General features: G+C 50.1%; 1 protein-coding gene across 11 annotated transcripts in view; it reads right to left on the bottom strand.

The window, feature by feature from the left end:
* Positions 1 to 18,679, bottom strand: part of LOC102463920 (zinc finger protein 385C) — a 222,628-nt gene that overhangs the window by 90,144 nt on the left and 113,805 nt on the right. For 2 of the 11 annotated variants that reach the window (XM_075911599.1, XM_075911602.1), the window contains exon 1: positions 7,151 to 7,393. The exons of 7 other annotated variants lie outside the window; for them this stretch is intronic. Coding sequence is in view for 2 of the 4 variants with exons in the window: in XM_075911602.1 (XP_075767717.1) it covers positions 7,151 to 7,160 (10 nt within the window). In the remaining 2 variants the exon portion in view is untranslated. Of the gene's footprint in view, positions 1 to 7,150; positions 7,396 to 18,679 lie in introns of those variants that run through there. 2 more of the 11 variants (XM_006130939.4, XM_075911607.1) reach the window with 2 other exon arrangements.

Below are 18,679 nucleotides of genomic sequence, written 5' to 3'. Positions count from 1 at the left end.
GATCCCCAGAAGATCAATCTCTGGGTAAGGCTAGACAAAGCCCAAGTCTAGCTGCAGAAGCAGAATGGTTTAGTGGTTCAAGCACAGAGCGAGGCATCTGGAGGCCTGGGGTCTGTTCTCAGCTCTTCCAGTAAATCAGCTGAGCTTCTTCTCCTTTCTGTGTCGGCTGGAAGCTCTTTGGCACAGGGCTGTGTGCGCTACACCATATATGTGCTGGGCCCCCAGCACAAAGAGACCCTAAATCCTCAGGGAGGCCTTAAGGCACTGCTGTGAGATCCATCCTAAAGCGTCCCAGTCACTAGGACGAGACACGCCAGCTCGCTGTGCCTATGAAAAGCGTTCCTGGCAAGCTGTTTTTGAACAAACAAGACAGAGGCTTACAAGGGAGGGCGATGAACAGAAAAAGTAGAAGAGTTTCTGATCATCAGCTTGGACTTTAGACTCAGCAGCTCACCATGACCATCCTGCAGGAATTTCATTTAAAAATGTCCATCTGTCTTGCCGTTGTCCAGAGCTCCATTGTGCCAGGCGCTGTGCAAATGCAGAACTAAAGAGTCCACAGGGTGAGTGCAAGGGAACCGTGAGATGGCACCACTCAGCATGAAAAGCAAGGTGGGGAAGGGGAGCAGCACACCCACTGCCGAGGCATCACAGGAATTGGAAAGAAAGACTCGGGACTTGGAGAGGGTGTTTCGGGGTTGAGAGTTCCAGGGGGGCAGGAAAGACCTTCAGAACCAGTGACCCAGCTCGGTCCTCCCTCGGAATTATAAAGTGGCCAAACGCTCTTCGCTTTCGGAATTTTTCATCAAGTTTCTCCCTGGAGCCACTTTCCATGGCACCTTGAAAAGAGGGTTTGTAATAGAAGTGCCGAGGGCTGTCCCATTATCTACCTCTCCTCTAACCCGCCCTAGAGCTAGGCCGGCCATGGTCAATGCTTGGAAGCAAATACACATTTGTCATTATTATTTAATTAGATTTTTATTTTTAGCTCTAATGTGTCATTGTAAATTCCCCACCCCCGCTGACTGTACTAATACATTCCCCTAAAACAGACAAACACGAAGCAAGACTTACTTCCCTACCATCAGAGTCCAAAGAAACCAAGCAAGCCACTCAATGCACAATCCCGAATAGATTTAACAATCATGGCTTGATAATGGAACAGACCCACCTAAGAGTGCTATGAGACAATTACAGAAATGCAGGGCTGAAAAGGACGTCAAGAAAGCATCACATCCAGGCCCCTGTGCTGAAGGACGACAAGGTAAAGCCAGACCGTTCCTGACAGGTAGTCGTTCAACCTCTTCTTAAAAACCTCAACATAATGGGGATTCCACAGCCTCTCTTGCGAGCCTGTGCCAGATCTTAACTGCCCAAGAGTTTGGCCAGGTCTATGCTACCGGAAAAAGTCGACCTAAGATATGCAGCTCCAGCTACAAGAACAGTGCAGCTAGAGTTGACAAGCCATAGGTTGAATATCTGTGGTGTCCCCACTGTGGGAGGTCGACGGGAGAAACTCTTCCCTAAAGTTCCCTTAGTCCTTGTGACCCAGTGGATTACTGGGGTCAACAGGGGTGCTTGTCAGCAGTCAATTTAGTGCAGGGGTGGGTAATAATTTTTCATGGGGGGTGGGCACTCCAAGATTTTGGTAAGTGGTCAAGGGCGGCACTTTTCCATGGAGGTGCTGTGGGGTCTGGGATAGAGGTTGGGTGCAGGAGAGAGCGTGGGGTTTGAAAGGGATTTTGGGTGAAGGAGGGGTTTGTGATCTGGGGGAAAGGCTTGGGGTAGGATCTGGGAGGGGGTATGGGTGCAGGAGAAGATTCTTGCCTGGGGGAAGGGTGTAGGAAGGAGTACAGGGTGTGGGAGGGAGTTGTGACCTAGGGAAGGGGTTGCAGAGGGTTGGGGGGCGGGGGGGAGGGTTACATGTAGCAGGGAGTTGAAGAGTGGAAGGGGATGGGCTGCCAGAGGCAGGCTCGGGCCAGGAGGTGCTCCCGGCCAGCAGCTCTGCAGGACCCCAAAGCAGGTTCCTTGCCTGCTGCAGTCCCAGGATGCTCAAAATGTCTGGCTGCTCCCTATCACTCTCTGCTCCAGGCACTGGGGAAAGGGGGAGGCTTCGCATGCTGCCCATGCCGGCTAGTAAAATCTTTCAGCTCCCATTGGCCACTTTCCAGCCAATAGGAGCTCAGAGATTTTACTGGGGGTGGAGGCAGTGCACAGAGCCTCCCCCTCCCACCAGTGCTGAAAGCAGAGAGCCACAAGAGAGCAGCCAGCTGCTTAAAGCTACTCTGAAGTCAGGGCCGGCTTTAGGAAGTGCAGGGCCCAATTTGAACCAGATTTTGGTTGAGCAAAAAACAACAACGAAAAAAACCACCCCCAAAAAAACCCAAACAACCCAGCACACAAACAAACAAGTCACGGCCCGTTTAAATCCCCAGCTACAGGGCAGAGTCCTGCCTTCCAGCCAAACCCAGGGGCCAACTCCCCCTCCCCCAGTACACAGAAGCTGCCGTGCTCCTCCTCCGGGGCCGACGCCCCCTCCTGCAGTGTGCCCGGCATACCAGCACACTTCCGGGTTTAGGGCACGGGGCCCTCTGGCTTTAGGGCGTGGGGCACAATTCAGGGGAATTGGGCGAATCGGCCTAAAGCTGGCCCTGTCTGAAGTGGCTGGCTGCTCTGTGCCCGAGGGTCCCAAAGGGGGTGGCCCACGGTCTAGATCCAGTGACTTGACAGGCTGGATCCAGCCCACGGGCCGTAACTTGCCTACCGGCTCTTAATACATTTAAAAGGCAGAGCTAACCCTGCTGCAGCTCCCTCGCTTATCGACTAATCAATTAGTCAATGGAAATTCCATCAACTAGTCGATTAGTTGATTAAACTAAATTTAACCTCCCTAGCTTGCAGCAGAGGAAATGTGTCTCAAAAGACTTACTAGCGCTGTCTCTCAAGATGCCAGCTTAGCGCTGCAATTAGCAAACGGATCGTCTCCCCCAAGACCTTTCCAAGAGTTAGTCCTGTGATAAAAGTAACCAGTGTATTGATGGGGAAATTCCTCCCTAAGAACATCAGAAAAAGCCAGGTTCCAGCACGTGATGAAGAAACCCCAAAACCCAAATCAGAAAACAAAATTGGGATGGAAAATGATGCATTTGCCATTATGCTGAGAGTACATCTCAGTTAATTCTTTCCTCCATTAAACCCAGACAATGACAGAAGAGCAACATGCCCAGGTTTTTAAGGTAGCTAATGAGGGAGGAAGTAAAAACAGAAGCCATTTGTGGGGAGATAACTGTGGTGGTTGTTTTGGGCAGCATCCACCCTACACAGAAAGATGTTCCTGAGAAAGCGTTATAACCGCAGGCCCTTTTGCAGACGGAGAGGGAGATTATTGGTTTAATGAGACATTACTCTTCTGGAGAGAACAGAGAGCATTAGTATGCAGTCGATTAAAAGCAGCCAAATAAACTATGGATCAATACATCCCGATTGTCTTCGGGACCAAGCAAGATGCCACTCAGCGATTTACAGCGTGGCTTCCTGCTACCATGTGCCAGCAACCTCCAATTGACCCCATCCCAAAGGAGCAACGTGGTCCTCAACCACGCTCCTAGGTGAGTGGTTCTCAACTCGTTTCAGTCCACGGACCACCAGGCCAATTAAAAAATGTTCGTGGACCACCTCCTTTTTGAGACATGATAAAAAAGAGCAGACAACGATCATGTTGATTTGAAATTTATTTCTTACTAACAGATTTGGGGTGCCTGCCCACACCATGTGACTTTGGACAATGTTCCTGAGGACCACCAAAAAAAAGTCACCATGGATTACCAGTGGTCCATGGACCACCAGTTGAGAACCACAGTTCTAGGTGCTCCCATTCGTCTGTGGGCCTTTCCAGTCCAGATGTCTGGTGCCTTTCTACTGGGGAGGGCCCAGCAACAGGGGCGGCTGCGCTCCTGCAAGCCTGCAGTGCAAACAAGCAATGCGGAGCCCACCCCTGCTTGGAACTGAGGGCGTCAGCTGATCTGCTGTAAGCTGTGGTTTGTCTGGTCTGCACTGGTTGAATTCATCCCCGTTGCTGGCCAGGTTCATCCCAAGAATCCCTTGCACTGCTGCAGCATTTCAAGCGGAGACCTGCCCAACGACCTGTCCACGGGCACTGAAGTCTCTTCCCATTGACTCCCATGGCCACTTGGAGCCTAAGGAGATGCCTGCATGTAAGCATGAGAGCAGCTGCACTGGAGTCAGCGAGACACGTTTCAGTCCCTTGCTGGATCAGAGCCTCAACGAGGCGCAGTGCTGCAGCGAAGATCTCTATTGCACGCCATTGGCGTTCGCATCTGCGCTGCCACACACCTCACTCAGCATCTCACCTGGAGCAGCCGGCCCAAACTCCCATGCACCCTGGGACAATGGGGCTGAGCAGCCTTCTTAGCGTTAAGCGAATTTAAAGTTTTGTTGACTTTGTTACGGGAGCATTTGATTTCACATTCTATTTTTTTTTAAACCACATAAATAAAAAAAAAAAACCTGACTCCTGCATGCAAGGAGAAAAAAACAACAAAGATGAAGCGGGACAGATTCGCAGCTAGTGTAGAGCGTCATCGTACCTTTGACTACAGCCAAGCTATGAATTTTTGATCAACTGGCAACAATGGCAAAGCCTCATAAAGGATTTCAAAGCCTTGCTTAAAATGCAGCAAATAATTCACATGCTCGTAGGAAATCTTGCAAAATTCATGCACTAATAATACATTCAAAGTTACCTACTTGATAACTTCCATGGCCAGCTTTTAACTTCACATGCTAGCACTTTGGCCCTAAAATGTCCTAGGGAAATGGAATTTTTTAATTCTAATCCTTTAGATATTCAGACTTAGAGGTTTCACTCCCCCTCTGTGTGTTTTTAAATACCTCCTCAGAAGAAGGTACGTCACACGTGTCAAGAAGTAAACGAAAGTTGAATAAATATGGCCAACAGAATATATTCTACCAAAACCTTTGCAGCCCCAGACTTTTCTCCAAAACTTCAGGGTACCCCTGTTAAATACAATATTATACAAAGGATTCCATTAAATGACTAGGCCTTGATAGGCAATGTTACTTTATTGCACAGTGCCCTTTGGTGAGACATTTTCTGGAGTAAAATTATCCTCATTGTTTTATCATTTGAGAAGGAATGCCGAAAAAATGGAGAAGAAGGAAATAGAAAGTAAAAGGGACATGTGGCAAGGAATAAGGGAAAATAGCAAGAGAAAGTGTGCTATCATGTTCCAGAATACAGTACAATTTATATTTTGAAGTTTAAAAATAAAGAGTTAAAGATTTCAGAACATAGTTACATATTTTAAGCAACAGGGGTAAAGGCAAGCAATGTTTTTTAAACCCGCTTTGGGTAACAAATATCCTAGATAAATATCCCGAGAACTGTTATTTGTTCCAGAAACACAGGAAAAGTCAGTGCATGGAAGATGGATGATGTTTCAAATGACTAGAAAAACTAAAGTGCTCTATGCAAGGCAGCTGACAAGTAATGCAGGATTTTTTTAAAAAAAACCCACCAGTTAGATGTACCAGTTTAAGAACATCTGTTTTCTTGGATGCCACAGACTTATAACACACACACACACAGACATAAAGATGCAAATGCCCTGTTCATGATATAGTTACTATATGTATACACACACACACACACACACACACACACACACACACACACACACACACACACACAGAAGGAACCATCCTATACATACAAGCTGTAGACACGTCCATAACAGGGAAGGCAAAAACAACAACGTAAGACACAGGAGTGGAATGAAAAGCATTGAACATGTTCTGCAAAGCTGTGTCATTTAGCGACATGGCAGAAAGTTAACAATGATCATAATAAAGGCACAGAACCGCTGCTCCTACGTCTGCAAGCAAAACCAGGCTGTAGGCAAGCGTGACACTATTTGCCGCTGCAGCTTGACTCAATGAGTCTTACGCAGCCAGAAAACACCAACTAACCAGGATTAGCAGAGCTTTTTTGCCAGCTGCTGAACTGTGTTTTCTTCAAAGCTCTTGCCTGGTTTCTCCCCCCAACAAACCTCATTTCGTATGAAGGGCACAACGCATTGGCATCATATTCCCAGGCAAGCAGAATAGAAACAGGAGGATGCGCCAAAGTAAAAACTGCCCCCCAAATGAAAAGAGAGGACAAAATAAAGCTCACGTCAGCAGACAACCTGTTTCTCGTAGCCTTGGGAAAAATCGATAGGCTGCAGTGAATCACGCTCAGTTTGAATCCCACAGGTAATTAAGACTAAAAAGCCGGGAGCTGAAGAAACCGGTGGCGTGTGTGTGTTTGGGGGGCGGTTGACTGTTCTGGGGGGTGTATTGGTGCAAGACGTAACCAGTTCTAATAAAAACAATACAACCTCCTTTCAAATGGATTCTCCAAGGATGGAAGTGGGGAGGGATATGGATTCGCTTTGCTTGTAAAAAGACAATAACTATTGCAGTTTAGGATTGATAAAGAGGATCCTAACAGTTTAATTAGGCAGAGGATACCCAGGTAGCACACTCCTATAATCAGCCACCATTTCCAACCCAGGACTTCCTAAGTTTAATGAGTCTCATAATAGTTCCTGTCCATATCTTTTTCCCTAGTGACCCTCAAGCCTTTGGCCAAGCGCCCTAGGGGGAAAACACATTCCTAGGTCTGTAATCGGAGTTGAACCGGCCTCGGATCGCGAGAAAATAGGGCAGGTTTTACAAGCATTTGCACACCTTGACTTGATGCCATGTTTCGGGGCTCAAGAACTCTATCAAAGCCCCACTGCAGGTGGCTGAGTGACTCGCAGCTGCTCGGTTGGGACCTCAGCAGCACACACAGGCACGGACTTTCCCCACCCATCCGTAGGGGTCTAGTCACGGCCCTGCTCCTCCGATCTGTGTCACACGCACACGGGAAAGCTCTAACGCTGCCCTTGATCTTCAAGCCGTAGCCCCGTCTTTAGCTACCAGCCTTCCCACTTCCCACGGATTCAAAAGCCAACTGCGCCAGGAACTGGGGATGCGCTTCCGAGGCGCTGTTCCCTACAAAGACCGCACAGCAGGGCGACCCGTCGGCGTAAGCGCGAGGAAAGGAAAGTTGCATTTCACTTACCTAAAAGCATTTTTGCTCCGGCTGCCTCCACGCCGCGGAGAACCCCCCCTTTCTGTGTATTTACCAATGCAACCGCATGGATTGCAGCCTGCCGCCTGCTCCAGAGCTGCGCGCAGCACGCGGACCCCCTTCCGCGGACTGAGACACTTAGACCTCAATTAAAAGCTTAATGCTCTAGCGATCCGTGCCCTGCGGAGGGAAAAGCCACGCTCCCGCCGTCACTGGCCCAATCAGAAGCGCAGATGGGAAATTAACAACGGTAGCCTGCCCCCCAGCTGAGGTCCCGGCCCACAGCGATGAGGTATTCACAGGAAGGGAGGGGGAACTGGCGTGAGAAAGCTTCTCTCCGAGAGGAGAGCCCCCACAAGGGCGCTTTTCTGCCCACGCAGAGGAAACCCCGAAGCCGTCAAAGCAAAGAAACTTTGAGCTGGAGAGAGACCCCCCTAGAATAGCTCAGTTCCTTGCCCCCTGCTCTAGCCGGGCTTGTGCTGCTCCGGGGAGCATGACTGGGAAGGCGAGTCACCTGCGAAAGTTTGCTCCCGGCTCTCTGCAGTATCGCCAGGGTCCCTGGCGTCTCAGTGAGAATTAGTGTTTCCTTTACATCCAGGATGGTGGGGCCCCTGGGCGACGGGAGAGGGGCTTGAGGTGGGGACGGGCCAGCCAGTCCTCAGTGCCACCCAGAGCGCATGGCGCCCCCTCCCTCCCAACCAGTCCTCAGAGGGGGCTGGAGCGCACCCCCTGGCACTCCGGCGGAGATTCTGCGGGTAGCGGAGCCGTGAGCACGGGCGTGTACCTGGTGCGGTTCACCCCTATCCCAGGCACCGGCCCTTCCTGCGTGAGGGAAAACCTGGCGCACGCATACCTAGAATGCGCCAGGTTGCAGCCCCTATTCCGGCTCCTCCAGAACCTCTTATTGAGGGTCTGGCTGCATTTTTCCCCACGCCTTTTTATTTACTCACACCCCATCCGAGGCCCCACAAAGTCACGAGACCTCCTCCTGGCCAAGGCGGCCTTACCATGAGGCTCAAGGGCCAGACTGTGGCAGCGCCACTAGGACCCAGAGTGTAGAAAATTGTGTCTGCTGCTGGTGCGTCTGTAGGTAGCAGAGCAGCGCCAGGAGAGGAGAAGAATAGGAAAGTGGCAGAATCGAGACCTTGCAAAGTTTTGGCCCAAGCGAGGGGCCATGGGGTATCATTTGAGCTCCCCGCCTCAGGTGCCAAAATGTTGTGAGCCGGCCCTGCTCCTGGCCCTGGCAAAAGCCGCTATATACGATACCTGGAGGAGGATGCTAGATGAAGGTGCTCTCTGCGACTGTGGGGCCTACTTCTGTTCCTCCCTAGTGTCACGTATCTGGGCAAAGTTCCTCTGGGCACTGTCCGCTGGCCCCATCGACAGCTTTGAGGAGCAATGGGCCCTGTCCGGGGATCTTTGCTCCGTGTCCCCATCCGGTTCCCTCATTTTAAACCTTTGTCCAGCACCCTTTGACCTTTTTTCAGCATTTGTCCCCCAAAAATCAGGTGGGCTTGGGTCTAGTCGTCTCTCCTGCAAGGCTGGGGGAGGGGCTTTGAGAAGAGGGTGGGCTGGGTTCAAATAGTGGGAGCTTGTGCCCCAGGCCATTTAGAATCCTCAGGCTACAGTATAGCCAATAGAGGGATAGCTCAGTGGTTTGAGCATTGGCTTGCTAAACCCAGGGTTGTGAGTTCAATCCTTGCAGAGGCCACTTATGGATTTGGGGCAAAAATTTGTGAGGGATGGTATTTGGTCCTGTCCGGACAGCAGGGGACTGGACTCCATGACCTTTCAAGGTCCCTTCTGCTTCTAGGAGATAGGCAATCTCCATTAATTTATTTAACTGCTCCCTTTGCTCCCTCCCCACACCCTGGTGGGCCTACCCCAACTTCTGGAGCTAAGTGGGTCTGCGGTGTTTCCTGCCTTTGCTCTGAGAGAAAAAGTAAGTTGCCAGCCTTTGTGGTTGGGGGGGAAAGCTTCCCAATGCTCCACAGAGCAGAAAGCAAATCAAAACCCCACTGCAGCTTCAGTTTGGAGAGGATCTCATGGTTTATAAGCCAAGCTCATGATTTTTGGCGAGCCTGACTCATGATTTTTGAGCATTTGGGATTGGCCAGGCTGTCTCTGCAAAGAGCCCGCGGGCGATCTGGGTTCAAGTTCTTCCACAGCAGAATGCAAACACCTCCAGACCTGCCACCCGACCCCACAACCGCTTGGGTGGCTGCTAGCGCCACCGACGCACAGCAGGCACTCTGAGCCAAGGCACGCATCGGGGTACTATGGGCAGCGCCTGGTATGAGGGGGCTCTGGGCCATGACGGGGGGCTGCTTGGGACTAATTCCTTAGCCCCACTTTGCACCAGGCCAGTGGTTCCAACCTGCCCCCTAGGAGCCTTCACCGACTTTCACACCTTGCAGCCACCATCCACACCGAGGATGCTGGCTGGCTGCCATCACCTCAGGCCCCGGCCCGTCCTCCCTCCCCTCTGCTGGAAAGGCTGCATCCAAGCGCCGCTGCAAAGATAAGACAAGGCGCCACAGCAAGTAGCCCCTCGTGGTTCCCCATCTGCCAGCCAGATGTGCAAAGGCAGGGACAGGAGCTGAGAGGAGGGGTTTGGACTCAGCCGCCGAGCCTGCGATTGTAATGAGTGCCTGCAGACAACTCTGTGAGACCACTGCCCATCGTGCTATTCCGTGACCCCCAGAGCAGCTGGCTGGCTGACGCCCCCTTCCCCGCCCCGAACACTGGTGTGCTACCATGCCAGTGCCCCAGGCAAACAGCTGTGAGGATCTGTAGGCAGGGCAACCCATGTACCGAGCCCAACCGTAAACCTGGTATTGGTACTGAAGGGACCGGCTACAGCTCAGCCTGCGACCATTTCCCCAGACAACAGTTCCTTGGCAAGGTACCCAGCAGCTCTGTTCTCCCAGTTCTCCCACACACGCAGCTTTCGGCCGCTATTTGTAGGGTGACGGTACAATGTGACCCCAATTCATGGCTCCATCTCCTTCGAACTCTTCACGGCGCATTGGTGCCCACCAAGGCAACCTTCACTCCAATCCGCCCTGACTCCGTCTCCAGCCTGCTAAGGTTTCCCTGATTAGCAATGTCTTTGCAGTGCGTGGTTCCCTGCTAAGAAGAAAGGGAAGTAAAGCCAGAGACGAGTGGGTATCAATTATCCTACCTCGAGATAATTAGAAACGATTGTCCTTCAGAGCAGCAGGGATCTGTTCCCAGTGCAGGGTGTTCTTAGATATCATACGCTGCCTAGTGTCTACCTCACCCATGGGGCCTGGTTCTGTTCTCTGGTGCAGACCCAGGCACTTGAAGGCGCATCTAAGGGCAAACCGAAAAGAAGTGTGAATCAGTGCCATGGGAGAGAGCTTGGGCTGATGGGCAAGATGAGGAGGCAGGAAAGCTGGATGCTACTCTTTGTTGTGCCACTGACCTCCCAGGTGTCCTTGGGCAAGTCCCCTGTCCTCGCGTTGTGTCATAGTTTAAAAACACAACACTAGCCAGAATGAAAGAGAGCCAAGTTCCTTTTGATCCAGTAGCCCATCTCCAGCAGTGGCCAGCACCAGATGTTTTAGAGGAAGGTGAACCCTGCAGTAGTAGATGGGGCCTCATCTGTCCCCCACATTACTTCTTTACATCATCTTGATCTTTAAAAGAAATTGGCTTAAGCCCCGAAGAACAAGCTTTAATATCCCTTCAACACTTTTGTTAGCATTATGCTAACTCCAGATATTTTTTGCTATGCATACAGAACTTTGCGATCTATGAATCAAGATTACTAGAGAAGACTTATTTTGTTTTACAGATCAGATAATTGGGAGTGTTTGGCAAAAATGTGCCTCTTTAAGTTTAAAAACAAATGCAAAGAAACCACCAATGAACAAGAAGCCAAACCCTTTTGTGAGGGCATCCATGGATACACACAGCTTCCTTTAGAACAGGTCACATATTAAAGAAAATGCTAAAAAATTACATTTTGTAAAACGCCTGAAACCACTAGAAACATTTAGCATGATGCAGTTCAGCTGGAGTGTCTCTAGGCTTTCTCTTTCCTTAAATCAACCCGACATCCAGCTGATCTTCAGGAACCACCAGTAAGTTCAGATAGCAAGTCCAAGCATTGCTCTGCCACAAGAGTTTGTGGCAACTGATTGCTGAGGAACGAATGAAACAGCAGAACAAACCTTAGTGCATTGCATTGATATGTGCTGGCTAAGGCAGCCTCGCTTATCAAGCATGGGGACCCAGCTTGACATATTCAAACACAAGCAGCTCATTGGTCTGAACTTCAAGATCATTCACACGCCCCCTGCCTGTTTTGCAGGGAACAGGCTGGGTTTGGAGCTAAAAAGCGTTAAGAGCGGCAACTGCCCAGGGACCGATTCAGAAAAACGTTTACAGGCTCCTGCGTGCGTGAACATACACGTGCCATGCACGCACATGGTATTTGTTTCACAATAGTCAGCAGCAGTAAATTTAGACTGGATACTTGCTTGTCGGCCATTGACAGCTGTCGCCTGACTGCCTGTTAGCAGGCCTTTGTTGGGCTATTTCAGTTTAATATTATCTTGCTTCATGTCATCAGCAGTTTGGCAATGACTAATGCAAGCAAACATTGAAGCTGAAGGAGAATGCAGAGAGTTATAGATTGTATAGATACAGAAGAGGCAACAGATTATAGATATAGAAGAGGCAAATATGGGCTTCACAGCCTTGTGATTGCTATAGCTTTTTCATGCTGTGACCAGTGTTCCCTGTAAGTTGGACGCCTGTGCAGACATTCAGAAGAGATTCAGATGCCACCCAGTTGATTAGCAGAGTGCCCACAGCTAAGTTTTTTTGTTTCAATTGGTGGTGCACATTCACACATGCCTTGGTGCACATAAAATTATTCCACACGTGTCTGGAAAAAATCTGCACATGGATGGAAAAGTTTAGAGGGAACACTGACTTACACCAGATTATATGAAAACCTCTTCCCATCCAGCCATAAACAAAGGGGCTATATCTAAACTATGAGTTTTTGCCGGAAGAGGCAATGCAAATGAAGCGCTGATTAGAATATCGCCGTGCTTCATTTCAATCATCTCCTCTCATGCCTTTTGCCTAAGAGGTTTTTGCACAAAAACAGGCAGTGTGGATGTGTCTGTTTTGCACAAAACCCTTATCCCTCTCAAAAAAAAAAAGGGTTTTTTTTGAGCAAAACGGACATATCCACACTGCCTATTTTTGTGCAAAAACCTCTTGCACAAAAGGCATTGGAGGAGATGATGCAAATGAAGCGTGACAATATGCTAATCAGTGCTTTATTTGCATTGCCTCTTCTGACAAAAACTCGTAGTGTAGACAAAGCCAGGGAGTGCACAAACAGCATGCAGGGTGATCTCGTCTCCAAATTTGCCATTACAACACCCAGGCACCAGCTGTGCCTACAGAACTAACCCAAACTGCATCCCAAGACAAAGAACATGCCCTTCACTAGCCACACAGCTTCCTCTCCCCAAAAGCTGCCTCCTCACGAAAAAGGGAATGTAACTCAAACACTAAGACAAAAGCTCAGACCCTCAAAAGTACTGAGAGGCCTAATTCCCCTGGGATCAGGGCCAATGTCTTCCAAAGCATCAAAACTTGCTCACACACGGAGGAAAGGCATTTGGAAGGTTCTGTCTAACAGCGCCAGCTGGTGACACCTGCCACAACGTTGTTATTATTTAACATTCATGGTGTGTGTGGTAACTCCTAAAGGCCGCAAGCAACTGGGCACCATTGTACCGAGTGTAGTAAAAACATACAGTAAGTGTGCACTTGTTCCCAGAGATCCTGTAAACTAAGAGACTTAATTTAACCTATAAGGAAAGAAATATTATTTTAAATCGTTAAACAGGCTTTAACGTTCACATGTTAGTTTATCAAACTTCATTGTAAATCTCTCTCCATATATTAAAAAAAACGTTTCCCGAGGGACATCCTGCAGCCCCTCCCTCTGCCCTCAGCCACGTGGCCTCTCCCTCCCCCATGCTTGGAGGGACGGGATGGAAGCCATTCAGCCTCTAGCTGGGCCTGCCGTGGAGAGGCCTTGGCCCCCCAATCCCCCCCCCACGGTGGCCAGGGGGAGAAAGCAGTAGGTGCCAAGGCCAGGGGGGTAGAAGGAAGGTAGGAGAGAACGGTTCAATTTAACCTGTAAGAAAATAAATATTAATTTACATTGTTAAACAGGCTTTAACTTTCACATGTTAGTTTATCAAACACCATTTTAAATCTCTCTCCATATATAAAAAAAAACTTCCCTGCCCAGCGGCCGGGGGTGTGGGATAGCCAAGGCTGGCCAGGGCTGTAACGCCTCTGCCTGGCCCTCCCCAATGGCTGGGGAGAGAGCTGGGGCTGCCTACCTCCAGAGAGAGGCTGGCGAGCATCGTGAGCCTCCTAGAGAAGTAAAATAAAATATTAATTTATGTCAGTTCCCATGTTTTCTTTATTCATGGCAGGGGTGGGGAACCTTTTTTGGGTCGGGGGGGGACCACTGACCCTCAGAAAAATCAGTTGGGGATCACACAAGTGAGAAGCAAAATTTAAAAACCTCCAAAACCCCCCAACCCTCACTGATGAGACCCCCAACGGAGACACTTCACCCCTCTGGCGCTCCAGCCCCACCGGGGGAGGGATGGAGAGAACTGAAGTTCAGGGCTTCCCGTAGGCCAGAATTATTCTTCTGGGGTTCCAGGGTTAGTGGATTTTGTGGACCCCCTCAAGCTCAGAGGTTGTGGAGCCCCTCAGGTTCAGTGTGTGGGACAGGGCTGCCAGTGAGAGAAAGGAGGGTGCAAGGTTTGGGCAGGAGGGGGTGAGGATGGGAGATCTGGATGGCAGGTAGAGTGCAGGAACAGACTGGGAGTAGGGTATTTGGGCAGGGGAAGGGAAGGTGCAGTGTGTAGCTAGGAGGGACGGTTCAGGAGAAAGGGTGTGCAGAAGCAGGCTGGGGATAGGGTGTCTGGTTGGGGGGGAGGGTTCAGGATCAAGGGAGGGCGCAGGAGCAGGGTGGGGGTAAGGTGTCTGGCCAGGGGGAGGGTGCAAGAGCAGGGTGGGTGTGCAGGGTCTCGGGGGAGTTTGGAGGACTGGGCATGAGGGGGTGGGGGCACTTAATTATCTTTAGGCCCTGCGCCCATCCCAGGCACTGCTTACCACTGCTCCCATTGGCCAGATTGTGGCCAATGGGAGCAGTGGGGAAAGCCTCCAGGAAGCATGTCTGCACACTGCTGTTTCCCCAGCCCGGGGAGGGAGAGCACTTCTTTCCCACAAGCCAGATCAGGCATCAAGGCTTGGGGCTTTCTCTCCTCCTCCTCTCCCCCCAGCAGGAAGCTGGCACTGGTGCTCCATCCTCATGGTGAGGGGAAGGAGCGAGGGCAGAGCCGGCCCAAGGTACGGGCCAACTGGGCTACTGCCCGGGATGCCCCATTGTAGGGGGCGCTGAGTGGGGCTGGGTGGGCCGGGCGGGGGCGGCGCCACATATGCGCCGGGCACCTGGGGGCGGGGCCACACATGCATAGCACTCCCGGGGGCGGCGCCACGCTCCCAGGGCACACAAATGGCTCGGGCCGGCCCTGAGCGGGGGCGAGGCTGCAGCATCAGCGTGGGCTCCCCACTGCGGGGGGAAGGATGCGGGGCTGAGTTCGAGCCTCCTCTCACTGACTTGCGGGACCATAGGAGCCGCATTCGCACCCCTCCCCCCACCCCGCGTACGGGCCTGCGAAAGCGTGTCTGTGCTTGGAGCTGGAGGTGTGAAATCGCAGCTCAAGGAGATGTAACCAGAACTGACGGCGCCGCAGCAGAGCCACCACGGCCTGAGCAGCAGGGGAGGCTGGCGGCCCTGAGGACGTGCTTAGTGTCTCAGACGGGCCTGTAGTCGGGGCGGCGAGACCTTTCCATTCCCACGGCTCCGCTGTTTGCAGTGCAGCTGTGGCGTGGGTTGGGAATGACACCCCAGCTCCCAATGCAGCCAAATCCACAGCCAGAGGATGTCTGCATACATATTAGGCCTGGAATGAGCCGACTCCTTCCCTGAGGCTAACCCTGGTGACAAGGAGCTAGTTATGCTGGGGGAGCCAGTTCAGCAAATCAGAAGACCAATGCAGCCCCCTTGCACTAGAGTCCCCTTTAAAAAAAATGATAAGTCCCCAGTACCTACAGTTTTCAAACACACAAATTATTTTTCTACCATTGAAACACATTTGTATAAATAACTTAATCGTAGGCAGGGGGGCGATGAACATTTTTGGGTGTAAAAAGTACAAAAATAACAAAGTGCTGTAAAACTTAAAACAAAAATTGGGTTTTCTCCAAATTTCAGTTGTGTGGACATAGCTCACCCCCCTCCCCTCACCCCGACTTCTCTCGAGTACCCGCGAGGGTACTCGTACGACTGGTTGAGAAACACTGCGCTAGACTGACCACTCTGTGCACTGGCAAGACAGGCTGGAATGCGTATGAATTCTTAATGGCTTTCATTCCACAGGCCCTCAGTGCCCCCCACGTAGCTACAAGGACTGCAGTAGGGTTGCCAGGGGGGTGCACAGCTGCCGATACACCTTTGAATGAAAGTCACTTTTCCCACTACTAGATTTGGCCCCAAATGGTCACATACATAGTGAAAGCATCTGGAGACATGCCTCCATAGCAGATAACACATCCTGGCGCTTTCTGGTCCAAGTGTGAGCGTAACACCAATAGACCAAGTGACTGGGCAACAAAATGGCAAATGTAAGTTAATGTGGCTAAATGTAAAGTAATGCACATTGGAAAAAATAACCCCAACTATACATATAATATGATGGGGGCTAATTTAGCTACAACTAATCAGGAAAGAGATCTTGGAGTCATCGTGGATAGTTCTCTGAAGACGTCCATGCAGCGTGCAGCGGCCGTCAAAAAAGCAAACAGGATGTTAGGAATCATTAAAAAAGGGATAGAGACAGACGGAGAATATCTTATTGCCCTTATATAAATCCATAGTACACCCACATCTGGAATACTGCATACAGATGTGGACTCCTCGTCTCAAAAAATATATGCTGGCATTAGAAAAGGTTCAGGGAAGGGCAACTAAAATGATTAGGGGTTTGGAATGGGTCCCATATGAGGAGAGATTAAAGAGACTGGGACTTTTCAGCTTGGAAAAGAGGAGACTAAGGGGGGATATGATAGAGGTCTATAAAATCATGAGTGGTGTGGAGAAAGTGAATAAGGAAAAGTTATTTATTTGTTCTCATAATACAAGAACTAGGGGCCACCAAATGAAACTAATGGGCAGCAGGTTTAAAACAAATAAAAGGAAGTTCTTCTTCATACAGAGCATAGACAATCTGCGGAACTCCTTGCCTGAGGAGGTTGTGAAGGCTAGGACTATAACAGGGTTTAAAAGAGAACTAGATAAATTCATGGAGGTAAGGAATGGTGTCCCTAGCCTCTGTTTGTCAGAGGGTGGAGATGGATGGCAGGAGAGAAATGGCTTGACCATGACCTGTTCGATTCACTCCCTCTGGGACACCTGGCATTGGCCACTGTCGGCTGACAGGACACGGGGCTGGATGGACCTTTGGTCTGACCCAGTATGGCCATTCTTATGTTCTTATGACCCTGGTCATCTGCAGGTAGAAAAAACCTGGGATCTCCGGAGCTGAGTGCATGAGCCTCTACCGTATTAACTGCTGGCTGTTAGTTAATGCTGTAGAGCAGACTCATTGTTCTCTCTGTAAGTGATCTCAGTGCCACTGGATGGTTGGTATGGAGATAGTGAATAAGTTATATACTCATTCCCATAACATCAGTAGTAGGAGTCACCAAATGAAATCAATTGGTAGCAGGTTTAAAGCAAACAAAAGGAAGTTTTTCTTCTCACAACACACAGTCAACCTGTGGAACTCCCTGCCAGAGGATGTTGTGAAGGCCAGGACTTTAACAGAGTTCAAAAAAGAACTAGATAAATTCATAGAGATTAGGTCTCATAGACTAATAGACTCATAGACTCCAAGGTCAGAAGGGACCATTATGATCATCTAGTCTGACCCCCTGCACAGTGCAGGCCACAAAATCTCACCCATCCCTCCTAGAATAATCCTCTCACCTATATCTCAGATATTGAAGCCTTCAAATACTTTGAAGACCCCAAGATGCAGAGAATCCTCTAGCTGTGATCTGTGCCCCATGCTACAGAGGAAGGCGAAAAACCTCCAGGGCCTCTGCCAATCTACCCTGGAGGAAAATTCCTTCCCGACCCCAAATATGGCGATCAGCTATAGGATAGGTCCATTAATTGCTATTAGCCAGCATGGGTAGGAATGGTGTCCCTAGTTTCTGTTTGTCAGAAGCTGGGAATGGGTGACAGGGGAGGGATCGCTTGATGGTTCCCTGTTCAATTAATTCCCTCTGGGGCATCAGGCATTGGCCACTGTTGGAAGATGGGGTCCTGGGCTAGATGGACCTTTGGTCTGACTCAGTATGGCCATTCTTATGGGAGAGTACACCATGCCCAGAAGGGTGCGGAACAGGACTCTCTTGCTAGTACTCTAGTGACAAGCAGCCTATGCATGCACTACAGCCCCTCTCAGAAGGGTGCTGCATAGGCATCCCCATGCAAATAAACAAGTGTGACATGTGCCCTTTCCTAGGCCCTGTTAGGCTCCCTTGTGCATGCCCTGCCACTCACAAGCATACAACAGGGCCTGCTAACGACCCTCAAGCACAGGCTTACGCACTGCTGTGCCTTATTTCCTGAGCAGTCGCAAGGAAATCAACAGACCACAGAGACTCAAGGATCTGGGGTGAAATTCTGGCCCCCATGTAGTCAATGCAGCTGATTTCAATGGGGACCGAATTCTACTCCTAGTCCTTCATTTTCAAATGTGCCTTCAGGTAGGGACTCTGGCCACGTGAATGGCAGATCCCTAGATTCTTGCAGATACAGGAGGACGCGGTGGGGAGGGGAGGAGAGTCCCCATCTTCAGCTTACTCAGCTTCTCTAGCTCCCCTCCAGGCTAATTTTGTTATTAAAAGAATTAGGTATAATTGGGGAAGCGAAAGATGTTAGATAGCATCAAAATTAATATACCTGACAGACATGGATAGGTTTTCCTCTTGGCCTCTGTAATTGGAAGCCCCGTCATAAGCAAAACGACTCAGGCGTGGAACAAAATGCTACAGTCTTTGATCACTGAAAGGCCAGAAAGCCAGACGGTGACCTTTTCTGCAGGAGTGTTTTTAAGATAACATGTATGAAAAGGGTTGGGTTCCCCCCTCGGGGGTTTCCCACACAGAAGATGAAGGATTAAGCTCCCTGGATTCCCAGAGGCCCTGCCAACTCCCTGTTCTCTCTCAAGCACCTCCTGGGGTTTATGGCTTTGAGTTTCTGAACGTTTTAATAAGTGTCCTACGGCTAGGTCCTTTCCTCTGCACCACCAAACCTCCTGTGGCTTTTAGCGTTCTGGTAATTGCAGTATGAAAGCATTCCTAGGTGGT

Source organism: Pelodiscus sinensis, chromosome 29 (assembly GCF_049634645.1).
Source record: "Pelodiscus sinensis isolate JC-2024 chromosome 29, ASM4963464v1, whole genome shotgun sequence".
Classification (NCBI taxonomy): domain Eukaryota; kingdom Metazoa; phylum Chordata; order Testudines; family Trionychidae; genus Pelodiscus; species Pelodiscus sinensis.
Note: the sequence above shows the minus strand (reverse complement) of the source record. Positions and strands in the feature narration are given on the sequence as shown.